Here is a 24,230-nt window from a genome sequence, read left to right as displayed (position 1 = left end):
TGTCCCAGATTTCCCACATCCCTTCCATTGTCCTTTCTGATCATATTGGCCAATCTCAGAGGTGTATGGTGGTACCTCAGTAATGCTATAATTTGCATTCTTCTAATTAGTAATGATTTAGAGCAATTTTTCATATGACTGTAGATAGCTTTGATTTCCTCATCTGTAAATTATCTCTGTCCTTCATTCTCTAAGAAGATCATGACATCAGGGAGGTTGATGCCATGACAGGCCTATGAACTGGATTTGAGGGGAGGTTCTGTGCTAAGTCACCAGCCTCACTTTCTCCTTCAGAGTCATCTGGGTCCAGTGGTTGGATTAGGACAACTGGAAATAGCCCAGACTGCAAGGCAATCAGAGTAAGCGACTTGGTCAAAGTCACACAACTAGTAAATATCTGAGGTCAAATTTGAATTCAGGTTCTCCTGACTTCATGTTCTATGCTCTATCCACTGTGTCAGCTAATTGCCCGTGGGGTAATTCACTAGCGCACACACAGACACAGACACACAGACACACAGACACACACACACACACACACACACACACACACAAACACAAAAACACACTTAGTTTTCAAGTGTTTCTAATGGAATATGCAGGCTTTTGAATATGTTTTAGTAACAAACTGTCCCTATTGGATTAAGCATTTTACATATAAAATTGCATTGATAATTGTAAAGAAAGTGAAATTATTTTTCTATTTTGAAGCCTCTGACTGATAATTTAAAGAAGAAGGGCTCATTTTTCAAGTCAGACCCTCATGGAGTTTTTTTTTTAAAGGTTCATTCTTGGGGCGGCTAGGTGATGCAGTGGATGGAGCACCAGCCCTGGAGTCAGGAGTACCTGAGTTCAAATCCGGCCTCAGACACTTAATAATAATCACCTAGCTGTGTGGCCTTGGGTAAGCCACTTAGCTTCATTGCCTTGCAAAAATCTAAAAAAAAGATAAAAAAAATAAAGGTTCATTCTTCAGAGGCAGCTAGGTGGTGCAGTTGATAGAGCACCAGCCTTGGAATCAGGAGGACCTGAGCTCAAATGTGACCTCAGACACTTAGTAATTACCTAGTGCTGTGATGTTGGACAAGTCACTTAACCCCATTGCCTTATTTAAAAAAAAAACACTATAAGATTAATTCTTCAGTTGGTTTTTAGTCCTGTGAATTAGTTATTGGGAAATCAAATTTAGGACATTGTACTAAATTGTATTGACTCTTGTTATGGGTGGACTTATGTAAGAATCTCTGCAAATGACTTGGAATCAAGGAAGCAGATCTATTCCCTTCAGAGTTGCCCTGAAAATGAAATCTATTCCAAAATGTCCAAGAAAAGATGTTTCTAGGGACCAGACAACTATTTGGGAAATCTACCTGGGACTCAGGAGGAAATGTGCTGATTTAAATGGACACTATGAGTAGGTTGCCAGGTTACAATGACACTTGACAGTTACTTATAATTTTTATGTTACTTTGGCCTTATGTTTAATGATGGTTATGTTTGCTGAGTGTTTTTGGTTACTTTGGTGACATGTAAATCTCCCCTCTCAAATTATAACTCTATTTCTACTCTCCCCATCCTTTGGTATCATTCTGTCTAGAAATTCTTAATAGATAAAGTGCTTAAATAAGTGATCCTGGGTGTTAAGAACCCCAGGATCAAAGGGGAGGGGTAAATGTTATTTCTTTTTTTTTTAATTTCCAAATACTTTATTGTTTCCACAATTTTTGGAAGTTTCATTGATGAACTGTGGAAAAATGTTACTTTTAAATAGCTTCCTTCATAATCCTGCTTAGCTTCTGGATCTTGGTTCTTGCAGACATATCAACATATTTCTCTCCTATACGAACAATCATTCCTCCCATGATTGAAGGGTCAGTCTTAACTTCCATTTTCAGAACCTGACCTTTACTCAGGAAGCTGTTCAGGACTGTTTTTAATTCTGAAAGAGTTGCATCATCTAAAGTAGATGCAGTAGTAACTGAGCACTGTACTTCTCCACGATGCACACTCATCATGGTAGAAAATGCTGAAATGACTCCTGGGGTACTGTTTAAGCGACCATTTTCAGCAAGCAATTTCATGAGGTTAGTTGTGATGGGGGAAAACTTTTCTTTTGCTATGATTTCACTTACGGTTTTTATCTTAACAGAATGTTTTATATGAGCATTCATAATAGAGCCAACCATTTTGGGATCCTTCAAAAGGGTTGTTACTCTGAGTAATTCCTTTTGTACCACATCCAGTTTATTCTGCTTAGATGCAGCAGAAAAAAGGGCAGTGGCATATCGACCTTCTAGACCATACACTCGAATTGGAGGTCTGACAAGTTTAGTGAATGGTCTGCCCACTGAAGTGGTGAAGCAGCGTACCTGCTGGATCATCCCGGCCGCACTGGGCCCTGCCATCTTCATCCCATAAATGTTATTTCAAAATTAGCATTAATGATTTCATTTTGCTTTTATCTATCATTTTGTGAAGTTAAATTTCAACTACCTGTAAGTCACTTTATTTAGAAGGTTTCACAAGTATATATTCCCCCTCCCCACTTTCACTCCCCATTTTAAAGAATATTAAAAAAATACTCCTCTCCCTTTCATCTCAGCCATCCCCCCACTCCCAATAAGAAAACGGATATTTGTATTTCTATAATTCTGTATTTTCTGTTTTTTACTCCCTCCAAATTGAATATTAACTGTGAGAAACCAACCTTTGGGGTCCTTATTTTTCAACCACATGCATTAACATAAATCATTGCTTGTATATATTTACTCAGTTTCTTCATTCTATCATTAAGAAAAGACAAAATGGCAAATACTGGAAGAAGTGTGGAAAACCAGATACATTAATACACTATTGGTGGATCCAGTCATTCTGGAAAGTAATTTGGGAACTATGCCCCCACAGTTACTAAATTGTGAATATCCATTGACTCAGTGATATACCTACAATGTCTATTCTTCAAAGAAATTAAAGAGGAAAAGGATCCATATATATAAAAATTTAAGTAGGCATTTTTGTGGTGTTAATGAATTGGAAATTAAATGGGGGTCCATCAATTGGGGAATAGTTGAAAAATTATAGCATATGAATATAATAGAAACTATTGCGTTATACAAAAAGATGAAGGGGCCAGTTTCAGAGAAACCTAGGAAGACTTGTGTGAACCAGTGAAATATTAAGTGAACAGAGAGAAGAAAAATTTCTATGGAAACAATACTGTAAAACCAAACAACTTTAAAGACTTGGGTACAATGACCAATGCAATGATCAAACACAATTTCAGAGTATCCATGATGAAACATGCCACCCACTTTGGACAGAGAAATAATGGACTCAAGATGCAAATCAACACATTTTTTGAATATGGTTAATGTGGAAATTAGTTTGCTTGTCACATGAGGTTTTTTCCCCTAATGGAGAAGAATTGTAGAAGAAAGAAAAAATAAAATTTTGTTAAAAAAATAAAAAATTTAAAATATACTATTTAGTTTATATTTATATTTACATTTAATGTAGTTTATGACAAAATATTTAGTTAGAAAAAAGATTTTGGGGGTGGCTAGGTGGCATAGTGGATAAAGCACCAGCCTTGGAGTCAGGAGTACCTGTGTTCAAATCCAGTCTCAGACACTTAATAATTACCTAGCTGTGTGGCCTTGGGCAAGCCACTTAACCCCATTTGCCTTGCAGAAACCTAAAAAAAAAAAGAAAAAAGAAAAAGATTTTGTAGACTTGGGGTGGTAGGCATGTGAGTTAATAGTTTTTATATTTCTTCTATATATTTCTTTCAGTATACTTTTCTTAGTCTCCTGAATAAAATTTTTAATTTTACAACAGGCTTCAGTTTTAAAATCACATTAGGAAAATAAAAGCAGAACCTTCTCATGTTATAAAGAAAATGAGATTTAGAGAGAATAAGGGATTTGCCCAGAATGACTCAATTTGAAAAAAATTCTTCCTCCAAGTCCAATGTTCTAATCCCTGCGCCATCTAGCTGCCTCTGTGAATAATGTCTGGTTTCTGAATGGATAGTCTCTGAAGGTCTTTCCAAAGCCGCCTGGGATCCTGAGACCCTTTCAGGGAATCTATGAGGTTAAAACGATTTTCAAAATAATGCTGTTATTTCCCTATTCTCTCTTTTTCAACCACCTATCTATGTGAGGTTGGCATAAACTTCAACCAAAACAATATATTGCTACAAATTGAATATAGATATTTGAGAAGAACTGTTGTTAGTTCATAAAACTGGCTCATCCAGTACATTGCACAGATACTGCAGGACAATGAACTGGCCTCAAAATTGAACAGGAGGAGAGTAGTGGGATGGATTGCATTTAAGGAATTTCTTGGTGCTTATGATGACCCCAAACTTTTCCCTGAAACAGATATCCACCTGCTTTTTATTAAGCCATACATTAAAGAAATTCTCAAAATATTTGTAAAACAATGCCACTCTTCTCACTAATTATTTTTATTTTGGAAGATATGATTATGGTTATTTTCCTAAAATTGTTGTTCATGTTAATATGTAATGGATTTATTATTGTTTTATGAATGAATAAAGATTTTAAATTTTATCTTTTACAATCTCTAATATAGCTAATGTTGATAGCTATAAAATAAACAAAAGATTTTTAGGTTCCTTGATGATTCATCATGAAAAATGTAAAGGGGGGAGGGGGCAGCTAGATGGCACAGAGGATAAAGCACCAGTCCTGAAGACAGGAATACCTGAGTTCAAACCTGGCCTCGCCTGTGTGAACTTGGGCAAGTCATTTAACCCCATTGCCTTGCTAAAACCAAAATAAATCAATAAATAAAACAAAATAATGTAAAGGGGGCCCTAAGACTAAAGCACATGAATTGGATTTGAGTGAGGAGGAGCTATGCTAAAGCTCCAGCCTCACTTTCTCCTCCAGATCCAGTGGCCAGTGGTCAGATCTGAATCAGGACAACAGGATGTAGTCCTGGATGTAACGAGGCAATCAAGATTGTGACTTTCCCAAAGTCACATAGCTAATAAGTGGCAAGTGTCTGAAACTCAAATTCCCATCTTCCTGACTCTAAGGCCAGTGTTTTATCTACTGCACCACTTAGCTGTCAACTTCTATCTCCTACTTTGAAGTCCCAGCTAAAGTTCAACATTCTATTATAAGCATTTTTCCAATCTGTTTTAATTCTCATACCTTTCTTCTGGGGAAAATTTCTTATATATTTCGTATCTATATATCTTTCTCATTAGATTATGTGCTCCTTGAGGGTGGAGGGACAGTCTTTTGTCTTTGTATCGCCATCATTTAGCACAGTGTCTGCCACAAGGTAGGCATTTCATAAAGGCTTATTGACTAACTGACTCATGGACTACTTATATACAGGGATATGATACATACAAAGATATTTATACTATACAATAATGCATAATGAATGCATTAGACATGTAGTGTAGAGTCCAAAGCCCATTTTGTTTCTCTGTGGACCACAAATAACAACCCACTCTTTTTGTTTTTGTAAGGTAATAGGGTTAGGTGACTTGTCCAAAGTCATACATCTAGGTGAGTATTAAGTATCAGAGGCTGGATTTGATTTCAGGTCCTCTTGACTCCAGGGCCAGTGCTCTTTCCATTCACTCCACCACCTAGTTGCCCCTAACAACCCACTCTTGGCTGCAGAGAAACGTAGAACAAAATACTGTATTTCCCCATGTATTAATTTTGGGCCTGGCCTGAAATCTGAAAAAAAAAATTATTACATAAAATTATTGAACTCAAGTTTTATTCATTGTAAAACTCATACAACTCATCACTGTCAAAACTCCCATCCATTAGCTTGTCCTCAACTATGTTTGATGATGAATCACTGTCTTAGGAGAGGCTCTACCTGGTCTCCTATTTGTGCTCTGGTCTGTGGTTGACCACAAGCTCTCCCTGGACAACTCTGGTGTGTATATGCATGCTTAGTCCATTCTGTTTCATGAACCTGAAGCACCAATGGTGTCCTCCTTTGAAATCAGTCACTGCTTTTTCATAAGCAATTTTTCCTTGCCTCATTCTGAACCATCTTTGTGGACACAGGAATTCCAATGGCCCTCTGCTTTTCAATCCATCTCTTCAATCCCCCTCTAGATCAGGCCACTTGGCTGACTTGCCTCTCAAGGTCTTCTTTTCAGCAGGGTTTCTTATTCTTGTAGCCAGTCTCGGATTGTTTTCTCAATTGGAGGAGGATCAAACTGATGCTCAGCAGCATGATTTCCATTTATTTTTTGCAAACTGGATCACTTTGAACTTGAATTCAGCACTGTACAAAATCTGAGCCATTTCTTGACAGAACATGGCAAAACATGACCTAATATGCAGGTAACAAATGCAAAACTGAGGGCAAAGCTAAGTGTGAAAAGACAGGAAATGTAAGTAAAAAAATCTAAAGCCATTGTATAGGATTGTTCCCAGTTTTTAGACTCCCAAATTTTTCAAAAAAGGATTCATCTTATACATGGGAAAATACTGTACTTTGTGAGACATATAAGGGAGAAGGATTATTACTGACCAAAGATGATAGGATTGGGAAGATTGCATGGAAAACATGGTATTTGAATTATACAAAGAAGATTCAATAGACAATAGAATGGATAGAAACTCATGTGAGCAAAGGGGACTGAAAGCATAGGGATGACACAACTAAGGTGACTTAAATTCCCCTTTGCTGATTTGAGTCCTTTTAGAAAGACCCTTGTATTTGAAGTTGAGTGAACTGGGTTTGACTCTTGGATATATTACTTTCTACTCTTTTGATGTTGGGTAACCTATTTTACTCTATAGACTTCAGAGGATCATAGATTTAGAGCTGAAAGGGAACCTAAAAATCATTAAAAATTCCCTCATTTTATCTATAAGGAAGCTGAGGCCTAGGGTCATTAAATGTGCGTCTAAGATCACACTGCTAGTAAGTATCAAAGGCAGAATTTGAACCCATGTTTTCCTAATTACAAATCCAGTAGTCTATCCATGACAACATGGTTTACATGTAACATAAAATGAAAGGATTAGATTTGATGAACTTTAATCTTCCTTCTTGGTTTGACCTCTAGTCATAAAAATTCCTATTAAGATAATTTCCACTGCCATTTAAAATTTATAACATTTCTATCTTCCATTAACTTTCCCCCTTTTCCTTCTGGCTACCTAGGGAATCTCAGAGCAATTTGCTAACATTTTATTTATTTGATCTCATCAATATGTTCATATCTTATTCTAACAGAATGTAGAAATACCTGAGTAAAAGGTTGTTCAGAACTATGTGACATATTGGTATAAAGGAGTTGGCTCTTAAAAACAGAAAAGGATCTGATAAGGAGATATTAAACTAACTAAAAATGCAGCCAAGCACAAAATCTCTTGATGAGGTTTGACCAAGTCAATTGAATGATTCAGAAGGCAGTGAAGATAATGACTGGAAATACCCTCTAGTAATCCTTAAAAGAGAGTTCAGGCAGTTAGACAGTTGAGGTAGAAGTCACCACTCAGGTAGACTCTAGTTCTTCATCTAAAGGAGGAAAAGGGAATTTCCCTTTCCTCCCCCCAACAACTATTACACTTATATTTTAAAGTTTTCTATTTTAATTAATTTTTTTATCAGCAAATTCATTGTGTTTATACTCCTCAGTAGGAGAGACCTTATCCAGCAACTAGAGAATCTACTCCAGCAATTTGGAAATGGAGTCAGGGAAGCAAAGATAAAATTTTCTTGGAGATATAGATACAGGGGGCAGCTAGATGGGATACAGCACCAGCCCAGAAGTCAGGAGGACCTGAGTTCAAATGTGGTCTAGCTGTGTGACCTTGGGCAAGTCACTTAACCCCATTGCCTTGCAAAAACAGATATAGATACAGAGGCAAGTCCTCAAAGCAGGAAATAACTTCAATGAAAAAGCCCACTGGCCAGAAAGAAGGGAGCTAGCTTCAGACTAAGAGAGTACAAACCCTGGCAATCAGGAGTGGAGATTTAGAAAGAAGCAAGACACTAGAAATCCAGATGAACAATCCTCCCAGCAGAAACCATACACCCAGAGGAGAGTTTCTGAGGATTACAACAGAAAATCAAGGATACTGAATTTCGTAGTTCTAAAGCACTCTAGAGTAATGAATTACTTTGGCTATATTCCCTTCATGTGTAGCTTGTAACCATTTTAGTCTACTTCTGACCATTTTTCTTTTTCTTTTTTTTAGCTTTTTTGCAAGGCAATGGGGTTTTCCCAAGGCAAAATGGCTTTCCCAAGGCCACACAGCTAGGTAATTATTAAGTGTCTGAGGATGGATTTGAACTGAGGTCCTGCTGACTCCAGGGCCGGTGCTCTATTCCTAGCTGCCCCCATTTCTAACCATTTTTCCCATTTATGGGAAGAATATTTATAGCTACCAACTTTGCCATTCCAGTATTATGCTTTTGTTGAGTACCATTTGTCTTCTTACTGTCCATTAACCAGAACAACATTTGTTGGGGGCTCATGAGATATAGTTTTAGAAGCGTGGTCCCTAAGAGATATACCTTAAAACCTGAAGTAGGAATAGTAGTAGAAGTAGCAGCAGAGTTGGAAAGCATCCTCCCATATAAATAAAAGTCAGTTTTCCTTATAAGTCCTGTACTCTGATATTGTTGAAGCTAAAGGATTTGGTAAAGAAATTACTATTTGCCAACATAAAGATGATCAGACTGCCTTCTTTGGGGGGGATGGGGGAGGGAAGGGGATTAGTGGAGGAAAATTGTAAATTTCAAAACCTTACAAAAATAGGTAGAAACTACTATTGTATATAATTGGGAAACAAATAAAATATTAATGAAAAAATTACTGTTTGCCTCAGTTCCAACAAACTATAAAATGGACTTAATAATAGCAGCAATCTCACAGGGTTGTTGTGAGAGTTTTCCTTCCTTCCTTCCTTCCTTCCTTCCTTCCTTCCTTCCTTCCTTCCTTCCTTCCCTATTTCCTTTCTATCTGGTTCAATATGTATAAGCTTTTTGTTTTGTATGGATGAAAAATATGGCCAAGAGCTTTAATCTACAATCAAACAATTTCTATCTCCTTGTTATCTACTATATAGTTTAGCAAATTGTGTATGTATTTGCAAGAAGTGGCACTGAAAGGACACAGAACAGTGATAACAATCTCTTTTTAAAAAGGAAAAAACGGGGTGGCTAGGTGGTGTAGTGGATAAAGCACTGGCCCTGGAGTCAGGAGTACCTGGGTTCAAATCTGGTCTCATACACTTAATAATTACCTAGCTGTGTGGCCTTCGGCAAGCCACTTAACCCTGTTTGCCTTGAAAAAAAGGAAAAAATGAAAGTTTTGACTTAAGAAAAAACATTGGATTTGGAGTCAGGAAATTTGAATTTTCATCTGGTTTTGCTACTAACTAGTGATGCAACCTCTAGAAAACTGTCTACTTCTTCTTGGTCTCAGTTTCTTCTGTAAAACTGAGTGTTGGATTAAATGATCTTTAAGGTCCCTTCTAGCTTCAACATTCCATAATTTTATGAATTACAGAAGCTAGAAAATGGAGTAATTCTCCTTTTTACCTTTAGGTGTCAGTGTAGACACAAAAACTTCCCCAGGAAAGAGTTTAAAATAATAGAGGAATGCTATGGTTCTGTTCTCCAAAAACACACTAGTTATTATCACCATAGTTGGACTATTCTCTCAGGATGACAGGAAAAGTTCTGTGCCAGGCGGTCTGGAATATGTAGGAAGTATCCAGTTGCATCATATATTGTGGAAATATTATTTCTCAGGATCAAATTCAGGGAATTCAGTGGCTTCCTAACACTTATGTAATAAAATATTAATGTCTTCTCCTGACATTCAAGGCTGTTCACATTCTGGTAGCAACCAATATGTCTAGCCTTTTCTTTCAGTTACTCCCTTCCAAATTTACTGAACTGGTCACTGCCTCCTTGTCTCATCCTGCCCTCATGGGTCTTAGTGCTTTTGTTCACACTATCCCATATGACTGAATAGATTTCTGCCCCATCTCTATCTACTGAAATTCTTCTTTTGAGACAACTTATCAGGTCTAAAGATAGAGGAAAAGTCAATGACCAAATAAGGAATAGATAGAATTACAGAAGATAAAATGAACAATTTTTTTTTGCAAAAACAAGATTGATATAGTTAAAATTAGAAGGAAAACAATTAACTGAAAAAAATCTTTGCAGAAAGTTTTTCCTGATAAAAATCTTCTGTCCAAAATGCATAAGGAATTGATTTAAATTTGTAAAAACAATATTTATTCCCCAGTGGATCATTGAAAAGATATGAAGAAGTTTTCAATTGAAGAAATCCAATCTAACTATGGACATATATAGAAAAATGTTCAAAATAACTAATAATTGGAGAGAGACAAAATAAAACAAATCTGAGGTTTGATTTCATATCTAAGATATTAGAAAAGACAGCAAAAAAGAAAAATAAGTGTTGAAGGGTCTTAGACAAAATAGACACATTAATGTACTGTTGGTAGAACTAGAAATTGTTCATATCATGCCAGAAAGCAATTGGGCACTATGTCCAAAACATGACTATAATATATATATATATATATATATATATATATATATTTATATATATATATATATATATTTCATGATACTGTGATAACTTCTACTTGGCCTTGTGACCAAAGAAATAAAAAAAAGGATCCAATATGTTCAAAAATTTTATAGCAGGTGAGTTTTATTTGGGGGGTAGGGTTACTGACAAAACTTTTTCTAGGGTAGGAAGTTTTTTTTATTGTTTTTTCGAATTTTACAATTTCCTCCCCCAAGCTTGTTTCCCTTTCCCCACCCCCCACAGAAGGCAGTCTGATAGTCTTTACATTGTTTCCATGTGTAGCAAGTGTTTTGTGCTACAAATGAACTTGGAAATGGCTAAGGGGAATAGCTAAACAAATTATGGTATTTGAATGCAAGATTATAAATGATGAAGGGGACAATTTTAGAGAAACTGAGGAAGACAGGAACTGATACAGCATAACAGAACATTACCAGGAGAGCAATTTATATAGTAATAGCATTGTAAAGCAGACAACTTTAAAAGATTTAAGAACACTGATTAATGACCAATCACAATTCTAGAGGATCCATAAAAAATACTCCCTGATAGAGAGGTATTGGACTCAGAGTGATGCTGTGGGTAGAGGGCTGCTCCTGGAGGCAGGAAGGCTTGAGTTCACATACAAAGACACTTGCAATTGTTAGCTGGGTGACCCTGGATCTGTTACTTAACCTTTGCCTGAGTTTCCTCAATTGTAAAAAAAACAAAAACTCTCCCTTCCAGGGCTGTTGCAAAGTCGGAAGGATATCATATTTGTAAAGTGCTGCGCACAGTACCTGGTACTATTTTAAGTAGAAGTAGGTGCTCTATTAAATGCTTATTTTCTTTCCCTTCCCCGGACAAGTTCAATATGGAAATGAATTTTGCTTCTGTGTGCATATTTGTTAAAAGAGTTTTTCTTTTCTTTTCAGTGAAGGATGGAATAGAAAAGATAAAGAGAACTAGGATTAGGGTTGGATTTTGTTTTGTTTCTTTTCCTTTTTTTTTTTAAAATTAGAAGAAAACAGGGGCAGCTAGGTGGCGTAGTGGATAAAGCACCGGCCTTGGAGTCAGGGGTACCTGGGTTCAAATCCGGTCTCAGACACTTAATAATTACCTAGCTGTGTGGCCTTGGGCAAGCCACTTAACCCCATTTGCCTTGCCAAAACCTAAAAAAAAAAAAAAAAACCTAAATAAATAAATTAGAAGAAAACAGAAAGAATAGTAGAAAGACAATCAGGACAATTATGAAAGCTAAACAATGAGCATATATTTTAAATGAAAAACAAGCTCTACCTAACTGCGATTTAAAGATTCACATACAATCCCCTTCTGTTCTACAATGTATACAGAAATCCACTTTTCCTTTTATGCTTGTTAAGGTCAGAATTAAAAGAAATCCTTTAAAAAAAGAATTAAAAGAAATCTTCCTTCATATTTCAGCTCAAGTATTTCCTTCCCTCCAGGAAGTCTATCCTTTCCCCCTTCCAATTGCAAGAGATCGTCCCAGTCTCACATTTCTCCCAGAACATGCTATGTACTTCTCCTTTGCACAGAGACGCAGTATAATATAGTGAAAAGAACAGAACTCCAGTTATAAGGAAAGTTGATGTTAATTCATATGGGGCTTTGATATTTATAAAGTGTTTTCCATAGGCTATCCACTAGAATTGTTACAACAACCCTGCAAGGTAAGTAATCAAGGGTATTATTAACCCTATTTTATAGATATAGAAACTGAAACTCAAAAAGGGATTTTTCCCATGATAACACAGGCAGTAAGTGCCAAAGGCAGGTTTGGGGTCAATCTCTCCTGAATGTAAGTTCAGCAATTTCAATCTGTTTTTTTGTTTAGCTTGATAAACATTAAAGTGGGATAATTGTGAATTAATGAGATCATATTCTGCCTTGTTGCATGTCTTATCCTCCTTACTGGATTGTAAAGGTTTCTGAGTAGGGATTGTGTCGTCTTCCATCTTTGTATTGGAAAGATCTAGAAAAGTCCCTTACTTATATGTTGTCAAGACTTGAAAGTTTGATAATTTTATTGGTCTGAGTACTTTCTGGGCAGTACATAACTATTCTATAATATACTAGGTGGTCTTTGATAATTAAAATGGTTTAAAAAAAGTTCATCTTCCTAAAATCAACTTGACAATGAAACTCTTTGAACATAGATGGGTCCTTGAATGACAGATATATGATCCATTTCCAGATACCTTTTTGGTTTGCTAGAACCACTCACTCTACACCACAATAAAGCATCAGAAAAAGACTTTAGTGGATGTCTTTAGTAGTTTAATAAATGTCTACTGAATTGAATAGAATTCATTGGTTGGAATGAAAACTTCCCAAGGCTTAAGGAAGATCTCAGATTCAGTTAAGACAATAGTTACTTGGGGCAGCTAGGTGGCAAAGTGGATAGGGCACTGGCCCTGGAATCAGGAGGCCCTGAGTTCAAATCCAACCTCAGACACTTGATAATTACCTAGCTGTGTGACCTTGGGCAAGCCACTTAACCCCATTGCCTTGCCAAAAAAAAAACCAAACCTAAAAAAACAAACAAAAAAGGATAATAGTAACCTGGATTTCAAATGGCAGAATCTGGGTTTGAGTGGTCATGGGTCCAAATCCTAGCTTTGCAAGTTACTATATTAGAGAAGTCTTAGGTCTTAGATTCTTCATCTGCCCCAGCTTCTGAGATAAGAAATCACTATTTGCTAAAGCTTACTGGAAAAAATGGAAAACTATGGCAGAAACTTGGTACAGACCAACATCTTACACTTTATGTCAAAATGGGTTCATGATTCAGACATAAAGGATTATATATATATATCATAGATTCCTCATCTGTAAAATGAGAGAATATTAGACTAGAAGTTTTCTTGAGTCCTTACCAGTTTAAGTCTTAGGTTACAATCTAACACCTAGAGTTTGAACATGAAAAGAAGAAATATAATATTGGTCTCATTTAGAAAAAATAGATATAGAAGTAAAAAGAATTGTAGAAGAGATGTAAAACAGCTGTCTCATTTTACATTTATGAGGAAACTGATATTGAGAGGAGAAATGATTTTTGCCTAGGGTTATGTAGGTATAAATGTCTAAGGCTAGAATTGAAGTCAGGTCACCTAGCTGCAATTAAAATTGCTTTCAGGATAATGAAACACTCTCCTTATGAAACACTATCCAGAGGAAAGTTAAACACCCTTTAAAAAAGAGTGATCATTATTCTGCTGCTCCTCTCTTACCATCTACATATCACAGGAAGTACCTTTGAACCTCTTTCCATAAAGAGAGATTGCCTTTTTTGTCCCACCTCAACTGGCTGAGACTAGATCTCAGAGGTCTAGTTTCCTTTTCTGTATTTATTTTTATTCCTGAGTACAGATTACTGAACATCAACTCTGAGCTAACTATGTCCCAGCTTGGAGATGGTCTTGTGAATTCAAGGGGACCAGAGGTTCTGGGTCAGAGCTGACAGGGTGAAAGAAAGGAAATGGGCATTTATTCAGTGTCTAGTATGTACCAGGCTCTGTGGTAAGCACTTTACATATATTATCTCATTTTGGTATGGGAAAAGATGAAAACTGACGTGAGGAATAGCTTAGTCTAGTTGGCTAGAAAATATGAATTTTAAGGAGATCATGCAAAGTCAGAATAAATGTTAATAATGTCCATTTATCAGTTCCACAGATTGCTTTTGTGTTTTGTTGAGATTTAAGTTTCAGTTTCCTAAGGATTATAACAGAAGTTATAAATTAAGCTACCGAATTCTATGGAAAGTCTTTTTGTCAATATGGTTAGTATTTCTTTCCTATGTTGAAAAGAAATAACGATCCTATATCTGATTCTTATTATATATTGAGTACCTTTCTTTTTTTCCACTCCCTTTAGGGACACCATAGATATGTTTTAAATAAATTTCCACAGGGTAGGGGAGGATGAATTTAATGAACTAAAAAGTAAGAGAAAAGAAATCTAACCCTTTTAATTAGAAGTCAACCCCCCGCCAGGACTGAGTATGATCTGAACAATGTGCCTGTATACAAAGCAGAGAGAGATCCCTTGATCTATGGTTCTTAACCTGGATCTGTGAATTTAATTTTAGAAAAATACATTTTGATTACTACATTTCCATATAATTGGCTCCCTTTGATATCCTATGTGTTCTATTTTATGCACTGAAAAACATTCTTCTGTTCTTCTAAGAAGGAATTCCTAAATGATTAATATTGAGGGTATGTAGGAAAACTGGCTTACGAATGCACCATTGGTGGAGCTGTAAACTTATCCAACTATTCTGGAGAGCAGTTTGGAACGATGCCTAAAGGGCAATAAAACTGTGCACATCCACCTTTTTTAATTTTGAATTTTTTTACAATTTTTCCCCTAATCTTGCTTCCTCCCGTCTCCCGCTCCACAGAAGGCAGTCTGTTAGTCTTTACATTGTTTCCATGGTATACATTGATCTAAGTTGAATGTGATGAACAAGTCCATCAAGGTTGGTCATCATCCCCATGTTACTGCTAGGGTCTGTGCATGCCCTTTGATCCAGCAATGCCACTACTAACACTGAATCCTAAAGAGATCACACAAGGGCCGCTAGGTGGCACAGTGAATAGAGCACCGGCCTTGGAGTCAGGAGTACCTGGGTTCAAATACCACCTCAGACACTTAATAATTACCTAGCCGTGTGGCCTTGGGCAAGCCACTTAACCCCATTGCCTTGAAAAAAATCTTAAAAAAAAAAGAGATCACACAAAATGGAAAAATATACACACATGTACAAGAATATTTATTCCAACTCTATTTGTAATGGAAAAGAATTGGAAATCAAGAGAACGGACATCAATTGGGAAATGGCTGAAGACACTATGGCATATGAATGTAATAGAATATTATTTTGCTGTAAAAAATGATAAGCAGGCTAATTTCAGGGAAAAAAACCTGGAAAGACCTAATTGAATGGATGTGAAGCCAAATGAGGAGAAACAGGAGAACATTGTACACCTTACCAATATTGTATAATTATCAATTATGATAGACTTGGCTCTTAGTTACAGTGTTCAAAGACAATTCTGAAAGACCTGCCATGCAAAATGCCACCCACATCTAGAGAAAGAAATATGGAATATGAATGCAGATCAAAGTATGTAATTTGCACTTTTTAAAATTTGTTTTTTGCTTTTTCCTTCTTGTGATTTTCCCTTTTTGTTTTGATTCTTTTTTAATAATGTGACTAATATGAAAATATGTGTAACATGATTGCACATGTATAACCTATATCACATTACTTGCTATCCTAGTATGAGGGAAGGGAGAAAATGTTAAAATGAATGTTGAAAATTATCTTTACATATAATTGGAAAAATAAGTGAATAAATTTATTTAAAAAATAAAAGAGGGAGTTCCTAGGTCTCACCAGGTTGCAAAGGAATCTATAACACAGAAAAAAGGTTAAGGATACCTGTTCTGGGGCAGCTAGGTGGCGCAGTGGATGGAGCACCGGCCCTGGAGTCAGGAATACCTGGGTTCAAATCCGATCTCAGACACTTGATGATTACCTAGCTGTGTAGCCTTGGGCAAGCCACTTAACCCTGGTTGCCTTGCAAAAAAAAAAAAACACCTTAAAAAAAAGAATACCTGTCCTAGTTAGAAAAGGAGTGGACACAATGTGCCAAGCCCTTTGAACCAGCCCTTTGAACCTTATTGTTAAATAGCTTAGGTCATGAAGACATTGCAAAGTCATTTTCTTTTCTAACCTTTAAATGGAAATCCAAGCCTTGAAGAAATGAAGGAACTTGCTCCAAGTCTCCCAGGGAGACTTAAACTGAGTTGTGGCTTAAATCAGGAAACTACATCTCTCTCCTCCCAAGTAATTCCCTGGAGCTTTCTATATATCAACTGAGCCTCTACAAACACTCTGAGTCCAAAGTGACTATTCTGCCAGTATTGCCCAGAAACCGATGAGTAAAGCAGAGGTGTCAAACACCCACAGTCAACATTTCCAGAGTACAGCCCAAACCAGAGTAAAATGTAATTGGGAAATATTTAACAAAATAATGTTAGTAAATGTAAGTAGTCAGTAAGTTAATAAATTTCAGAGTAAATACACAGTGGTAGGGATACTTATTATTATACATAGTTCAATGGCCCCATTTCTAATTGAGGTTGGCATCATTGGTTATTGTTGATGTTGAGTCTTTCAGTCCTATAGAAATTTTTGTGATCCTATTTGGGATTTTCTAGGCAAAGATCCTACAGTGGCTTTCCATTTCCTTCTCCATTTTATAGATAAGGACATTGGCAAACAGGGTTAAGTGCATTGCCTAAAGTTACACAACTAGTAAGTGACTGGACTAGAGTCTATATGGCACATGCTGAATATTTAAATATGTGAGAAAGAGTGAATAATTTTTACTTTATATAGTTGTGCTATAAAATGCTAAGAAACCCACATACTGGAAATGAGTCAGGCCATGCTGAGAATGTATGTTTAATACAAGGGCTGTATAAATAGAAAAAGATGTTAAACTCTCATAGAGTCCTTCTCCAATGCCATATCAGGGTAAGCAGTGCCCCTGGCTTCCCAAAGGCTGTGCCAGTGGAAGTCAATTTCTGGCACTTTCTCTCAAGTTGAAAAGGCTTCAAGGGCAGTACAGACAACAGATGAAGACTTCATTTTTTTTTTTTGCAAGACAATGGGGTTAAAAGACTTGTTAGACATGGAACCAATATAAACACTAACAGAATGTCTTCTGTGGGGGGTGGGGGAGGGAAGCAAGAATGGGGAAAAAATTGTAAAACTCAAAATAAATAAAATCTTTAACAAAAAGACTTGTTAGATGTCAACACAGGTAATTAAGTGCCTGAGGCTGAATTTGAACTCAGGTTCTCCTGACTCCAAGGCTGGTGCACTATCCACTATGCTACCTGGTTGTCTCCTGAAGACTGCATTTTGAGGACTAGAGTTAAGTTCACAGAGGCTGATCACTATTAGGGTGGCCACCTGGTAATGAATTCTTTGTTCATGGAAACCCAAGGAATAAAGACATCCCTCAGATCTGTGTAGCCTCTTTCCCTTTTGCAGTGATGGAGGCAGAGTAGCAGAAATGAAAGCAGGAGATGCTAAGAATCACAGAGCTTTTAGACTATCTATACTTTAACTTGACTATAAATGTGAAACCATGGGATTAATGACTGGTGAATCATTATATGGTTGGGAGAACTTAATTCTATCAGTTTTGACATTCTCGCTAAAAATGAAACCAAAAAAGGAGAGATCTTGCACCTTAAGGAAGAAAGTCTCACAGTATCTTCTTGAGAAGACAAACAACTGGTAGAATTGGTTTCATTGTGCCCTCAAAATCAAAAGGAGATATTTCATAGGTCATTTTGTCATCTCCCATTGCAGTGCGCACAAAAAGTTTTTATAAACTATCTGTCATGAAAAAAGTGTAGTTTATGCCTGACCACCTGTTGCAAAGGATAAAGAGGAGAAAAATCTGTGAAAAATTTGACATCATCCAAATTAAATCAATATATTCTTTGATACTTGGCAACTTTAATGAAAAAGTGAAAATGGATGAGGATAGTGAACATTAAACTGGAAAACTTTAGTCAGAAATAAGAAATGAGAAGCCAAAGGCTTGTAGTTGACATGGAAGCCTATGGAATATAAATAATTTCTTTGACATTAGACATGGCAAGTACCAAATAATATCCCAAAAATGAAATTTATTCTATCTCCAAAGATAGGAAGGGACTTGTTCCTGAATCATGTTTCAGTACAATAGACTAGTAACATTAGCACAAAGATAAAAATTAGTATAAAGAAAAATAAAAATGAGAAAATGAGAAGGAATGTAAATGATGCATTTAATGTCAGATTTTTTTCAATATGATGATTAGTTTTGCTGACTTTTTTCCTCATTTTTTCTTTTTTTAAGTTTTTCTTTTTTATTGGTTTTACTTTCCAAATACAGATAATGAAAGTTTTTTTAAAAAAAACATTCATCCATATGCCTATGTATTTTTCTAAGTTACAAAATTTCCTTCCACCCTCCCTTCCCACCTCCCCCTCAGCTGCGAACAGGTTAATATTGTATTTATACATTTGTGTTAAGCAGTTAATATTGTATTTATACATTTGTGTTAAGCATGTTTACAGGTTAGCCATTTTCGGTATAAGGAATTAGGATTAAGGGAAAGAAATACACAAGTGATATTTTTTTTTAAAAAAAGTGAATGTAATGTTCCTTAGATTCTTAAGGATTATATTTTGGTTTTATTTTGTTTTAATTCCTCTGGGTGGGGATAGCATTGTCCATAGCTGGTCTAATAGGGTTGTTAATGTATAGGTTAATGTATATATTATTCTCTTGGTTCTGCTCTCTTTGCTTAGCATCAGATCCTGGAATTCCTTCCATGCTTCTCTAGAGTTTGACCATTTAGGCTTTCTTATAGAACATTAATATTCATGTACCTTAACTATTCTCCAATTGATGGGCATACCCTCAATTTCCAATTCTTTGCCACTACAAAAAAGAATGCTATGAATATTTTGGAATATGTGGGATTTTTCCCATTTTTTTTTATGATTTCTTCTGGAATTGGAATTGCTGGGTCAAAGGGAATAAACATTTTTATTGCTCTTTGGACATAGTTCCATATTGTTCTCCATAATGGCTGAATCTCTTAACAACTTTACCAGCAATGCATCAATGTCCCAATCTTCCCACAACCTCTGCAACATTGATCAGTTTCCCTTTTTGTCATCTTAGCCAATCTGATAGGTGTGAGGTAATACCTCATAGTTGTTTTAATTTGCATTTCTCTAATCAATAATGATTTGGAGCACTTTTTCATATGATTATATATATAGTTTTAATTTCTTCATTTGAAAAACTGTCTATTCATATCTTTTGACCATTTATCAATTGGGGAATGACTTGCAACTTACATATTTGATGCAGTTCTATATATTTTAGAAATGGGACCTTTATCAGAACTCCTAGTTATGAAGATTTTTCCCCCAGTTTTTTGCTTTCCTTCTAATTTTGGCAGCATTGATATTATTCGTGCAAAAACTTTTTAAATTAATATAGTCAAAATCGTTCTTTTTTGCAGTTTATAATATATTCTTTTTCTTGTTTAGTCATAAATTTGCCCCCTTTTCATAGATCAGATAGGTAAAGTATTTCCCAGTTTATTAATTTATCTATGGTGTAGCTCTTTATGTCTAAATTCTGTACCGATCTGCTTGTCCCCATACTGATCAGATGGATTCACTATAAGCAATACAAATTAAAGAGATGGTAGGGATACAACTTGGCACAGCATTATATGTGCAGGGTAGTTTTGAAAACCAACCAAAGGCCTAATCAGCTGCAGCTTGACACACCACAGTTATTGTGAGGGTGGGATGCTTAACTTGGATGCAGACAACAGGAACCCCATGGGAAGGAGGCAGAAAGAAGTAGAGACTAGATTTTTAGGCCAATGGATGCATGGAAAGGATGGTTCTGGTCACAACTTTTTCAAGACAACAGTCTTCATATAAACAGAACAAAGCCAAAAGGACACGTGATCAGTTTTCCACAGAACACTGGACAAAGACTATAAAGTAGAATCATAGATCTCATGCTGGAAGAGACCTCCATGCTCAATCACCTAGTTCAACTAGCCTGTTGTATAAGGGAGGAAGCTGTGATTTAGCAATAAAGTCTGTGAATGAGGCCCTCTGCCCCAAGAACCTCTGCACTCTGTTGTTCTTAGTCCATCCTCTCCCTTTTACAGCTGAGAAATGAGGCCAAAAGGAATGAAATAACCAGTATAAATGACTAGCATCTATTGATGGTTAAGGACAGAACTGGAATTTGGATCCAGTTCTCTTGATTCCCAAGAGTCATCAATAATCTTTCAGTCTAATAATTTTCATTTTACTTGAGGGGAAAAAACCCAAACTTACAAGTGGTAATATTCCCCTTTTACTAGTGCATAAATGAGGTTTCTAATTTATATAATTTAAATGCACCATGTAATTGTAATGGTCCTTCATAATGTTTATATGACCACTTCTATAATAAAAATTTGTTACTTTGAATAAAAAATAAAATAAATTATAAATTCTGTACCCATCTTGACCTTATTTTGATATAGGATGTAAAATGTGGGTCTATGTCTAATTTTTGCCATACTATTTTCCATTTTTCCCAACAATTTTGTCAAATAGTGAGTCCTTATCCCAGAAGCTAATATTAGTCTTTGGGTTTGTCAAACAGTAGAGTGCTGTTGTCATTTACTGCTGTTTCCTTTGAATCTACCATTACTTTTATTTCTTAACCAGTACCAGGCAGTTTTGATGACTGCTGCTTTATAGTATAGTTTTATATCTGGTAGAGCTAGGCCACCTTCCTTTACATTTTTTTTTCATCAGTTCCCTTGCTATTCTTTTTTTTTTTCCTTTTTTTAGGTTTTTGCAAGGCAATGGGGTTAAGTGGCTTGCCCAAGGCCACACAGGTAATTATTAAGTATCTGAGGCTAGATTTGAACTCAAGTATTCCTGACTCCAGGGCCAGTGCTCTATCTACAGTGCCACCTAGCTGCCCCTCCCTTGACCTTTTGTTGCTCCAGATGAATTTTGTTACTATTTTTCTTAGCTCAGTAAAATAACTTTTTGATTGATATGGTACTGAATAAGCAATTTAATTTGAGTAGAATTGTCATTTTTATTATATTAGCTCCACCTAACCAGAAGCAAATGACATTTTTCCAATTATTTATCTTTATTTAGATGAGAAGTGCTTTATTTATTTATTTATTTGTTTATTTATTTATTAGGTTTTTGCAAGGCAAATGGGGTTAAGTGGCTTGCCCAAGGCCACACAGCTAGGTAATTTTTTTTTTTAAGTGTCTGAGACTGGATTTGAACCCAGGTACTCCTGACTCCGAGGCCGGTACTTTATCCACTACGCCACCTAACCGCCCCATAATATTTGTCCTTCACTTTTTTTTTCTTTTTTTTTTTAGGTTTTTGCAAGGCAAATGGGGTTAAGTGGCTTGCCCAAGGCCACACAGCTAGGTCATTATTAAGTGTCTGAGACCGGATTTGAACCCAGGTACTCCTGACTCCAGGGCTGGTGCTTTATCCACTACGCCACCTAGCCGCCAGAGAAGTGCTTTATAATTGTGTTCATAGAGTTTCTGGGTTTGTCTTAGAAGGTAGATTTCCAAGTATTTAATATAGTCTACAGTTACTTTAATTAGGATTTCTATCTCTTGCTCTTGGGCTTTGTTGTTCATATATAGAATTGTTGATGATTTATATTGGTTGATTTTATATCCTGCTACTTTGCTGAATTTGTTAATTGTTTCAAGGAGTTTTTTAGATGATTTACTCTCATTCTCTAAGTAAACCATCATATCATCTGTAAAGAGTGAAAACTTTACTTCCTAATTGCCAATTCTGATTCCTTCAATTTCTTTTTTTCTCATATTGCTAGAGTTAACATTTCTAAAACTATATTGAATAGTAAGTTATCATTTTTTTCTTTTAAAAAATCCTTTTTTTTTATAAGGTATGGAGTAAGAGGAGGACTGATATAGAGGAAACTTAAATGTTATAAAATATATTAACAAAAGCTTCTTCTAAAGGTATTTATTTGAAAACACTCAATCCTGACCTATTTAATCAGTCTATTGGAAATGAAAAATAGGTAATGATTAGAAGAAAAAAACAAGACATTGAATAAAGTAATTTCACAATAAGATTAACCAATGCAAATCAATTGCCATAAGAAAATGCAAAAGAGGGGCCCCCATCCCAAAGAACCACTGCAGCTTCTCCCTCCTCATTTCTCCCCAGGATGGCTAACCCTAGTAGTTGACCATGCCATGGGGAAGCAGGAGTCGGACCTCCTGGGTGGCGCCCCCGGCCAGCCAGGCACCCCCGATGAAAGCGGCACCAGCACCAGCCACTCAAACGCCAGCCCCGACCTGGCCAGCTGAAGTTCAGATGCCTACCGCCGCCCCCAAGCAGCCGGGTTTGATGACCCGGATGGCCACCACCATGGCTGGAGTAGCAGTGGGCTCGGCAGTCGGGCACACTATTGGTCATGCCATCACCAGGGGTTTCGGCGGCGGGGGTAATGCCAAGCTCGCAAGGCCTGACATCACCTACCAGGAGGCTCAGGGAGCCCAGCCAGGATACCAGCAGCAGCAGCAGCAGCAGCAGTTCAGCCCCTGCCACTACAAGATGAAGCAATTCTTAGAGTGCACCCAGAACCAGGGTGACCTCAAGCTGTATGAGGGCTTTGGTGAGGTGCTGAAGCAATGCCGGTTTGCAAATGGATTATCCTAAATTGAGACCTTCAAAAGGAAGAAATGGAAAAATCATTTCTGAAGATCATTCTAATTTAGCATGATTCATAACTGGTAGTGAAATGATAAAAAGAAAAAAGCTGAGACTACCAGTACTTTGTTTCTTTGTCTATTTGTCTCTAATATCCTTTCATTTCAGAATAGCCTTGGGGGAGCAGAATATTCCCACTAAAGAACATGAGATGATATTAAATGTTGGGATGAGGCAAATGCTTGTGTGGTCTCATCAAAGTGAATGATTGTAATGTAAACTCTTAACAGAAAGAGCATCTTAAGTTATGGTTAATAATTCAAATAAAGTTATTTTCTCCTGGGAAAAAAAAAGAAAATGCAAAAGAGCTGAAAAAATATCTTAAAGACTAAATACTGGAATTATTTGCCAACCAAAGAAATATGGGAGTCAAAGGCAATTTAAAATATAAACTTGTGGTATGTGTATGTCATGGAACACTATTGTTCTATTAGAAACCAAGAATGATGGAAATTCAAGGAAGCATGGAAGAATTTGCATAAACTGATGCTGAGCGAGATGAACAGAACCAGAAAAACATTGTTCACCCTAACAGCAGCATGGAGGTGATGATCAACCTTGATGGATTTGCTCATTCCATCAATGCAACAATCAGGGACAATTTTGGGCTATCTGCCATGGAGAATACCATCTGTATCCAGAGAAAGAATTGTGGACTTTGAACAAAGACCAAAGACTATTACCTTCAATTTAAGGGGGAAAAAATTATCTTATTATGTAATTTTGCTCTTATACTTTATTTTTCTTCCTTAAGAATATGGTTTCTCAAGACTAGAATGAGTGTGGAGTGAGGGAGCATTGGCAGCAGAACCTGCAGTGAGAATCTGGAGAAAGCAGCCTGCACCCCCAGAGACAGTAAGGGGGTCAGGGAAGACTGCAGAAATTTCTCTGCTCTCCCTCAGGGTAGGGCTCTACACTCAGATCCGGGTTGCAGTTTGGGCTTCCATACTAAGATAGTCAAGTAGGACTCCTCCTTACAGCTCTGGGGCAGAGGGAAGTACAGGGATCATCTTCATATCAAAGCACAGGCAAAAGAGCATAAGACCTTGGAGGAATAAAGGTCCCAGTGGGACTTCCCCCCCAAAAAAACCCAAGGCCTTGGAAGTACTGTGGATTGCTCTTAGGCTGAGGAAATGAATAAACAACAGAAAAAGAAGAATTTGACTATAGAGAATTACTTTGGTCCCATGGAAGATCAAAACACACATTCAGATGATGACAAAATTGAAGCTT

The 24,230-nt window shown here is 36.6% G+C and overlaps 1 protein-coding gene and 1 pseudogene across 1 annotated transcript; one reads left to right on the top strand and one right to left on the bottom strand.

The window, feature by feature from the left end:
* Positions 1 to 1,688: 1,688 nt before the first annotated feature.
* On the bottom strand, positions 1,689 to 2,405 carry LOC141511409 (ATP synthase peripheral stalk subunit OSCP, mitochondrial-like). Its single transcript, XM_074220612.1, has one exon. It carries the CDS (start codon positions 2,403 to 2,405, stop codon positions 1,764 to 1,766), a length of 642 nt encoding a protein of 213 aa, XP_074076713.1. The 3' UTR covers positions 1,689 to 1,763.
* A 20,070-nt stretch (positions 2,406 to 22,475) lies between these two features.
* Positions 22,476 to 24,016, top strand: LOC141511408 (coiled-coil-helix-coiled-coil-helix domain-containing protein 2 pseudogene; annotated as a pseudogene).
* Positions 24,017 to 24,230: the final 214 nt, after the last annotated feature.

Source organism: Macrotis lagotis, chromosome 2 (assembly GCF_037893015.1).
Source record: "Macrotis lagotis isolate mMagLag1 chromosome 2, bilby.v1.9.chrom.fasta, whole genome shotgun sequence".
Lineage (NCBI taxonomy): Eukaryota > Metazoa > Chordata > Mammalia > Peramelemorphia > Peramelidae > Macrotis > Macrotis lagotis.
Note: the sequence above shows the minus strand (reverse complement) of the source record. Positions and strands in the feature narration are given on the sequence as shown.

Bases quoted from the DNA above. Each gene is read 5' to 3' on its own strand.
- LOC141511409 (XM_074220612.1), bottom strand. From the start codon at position 2,405: ATGGCAGGGCCCAGTGCGGCCGGGATGATCCAGCAGGTACGCTGCTTC.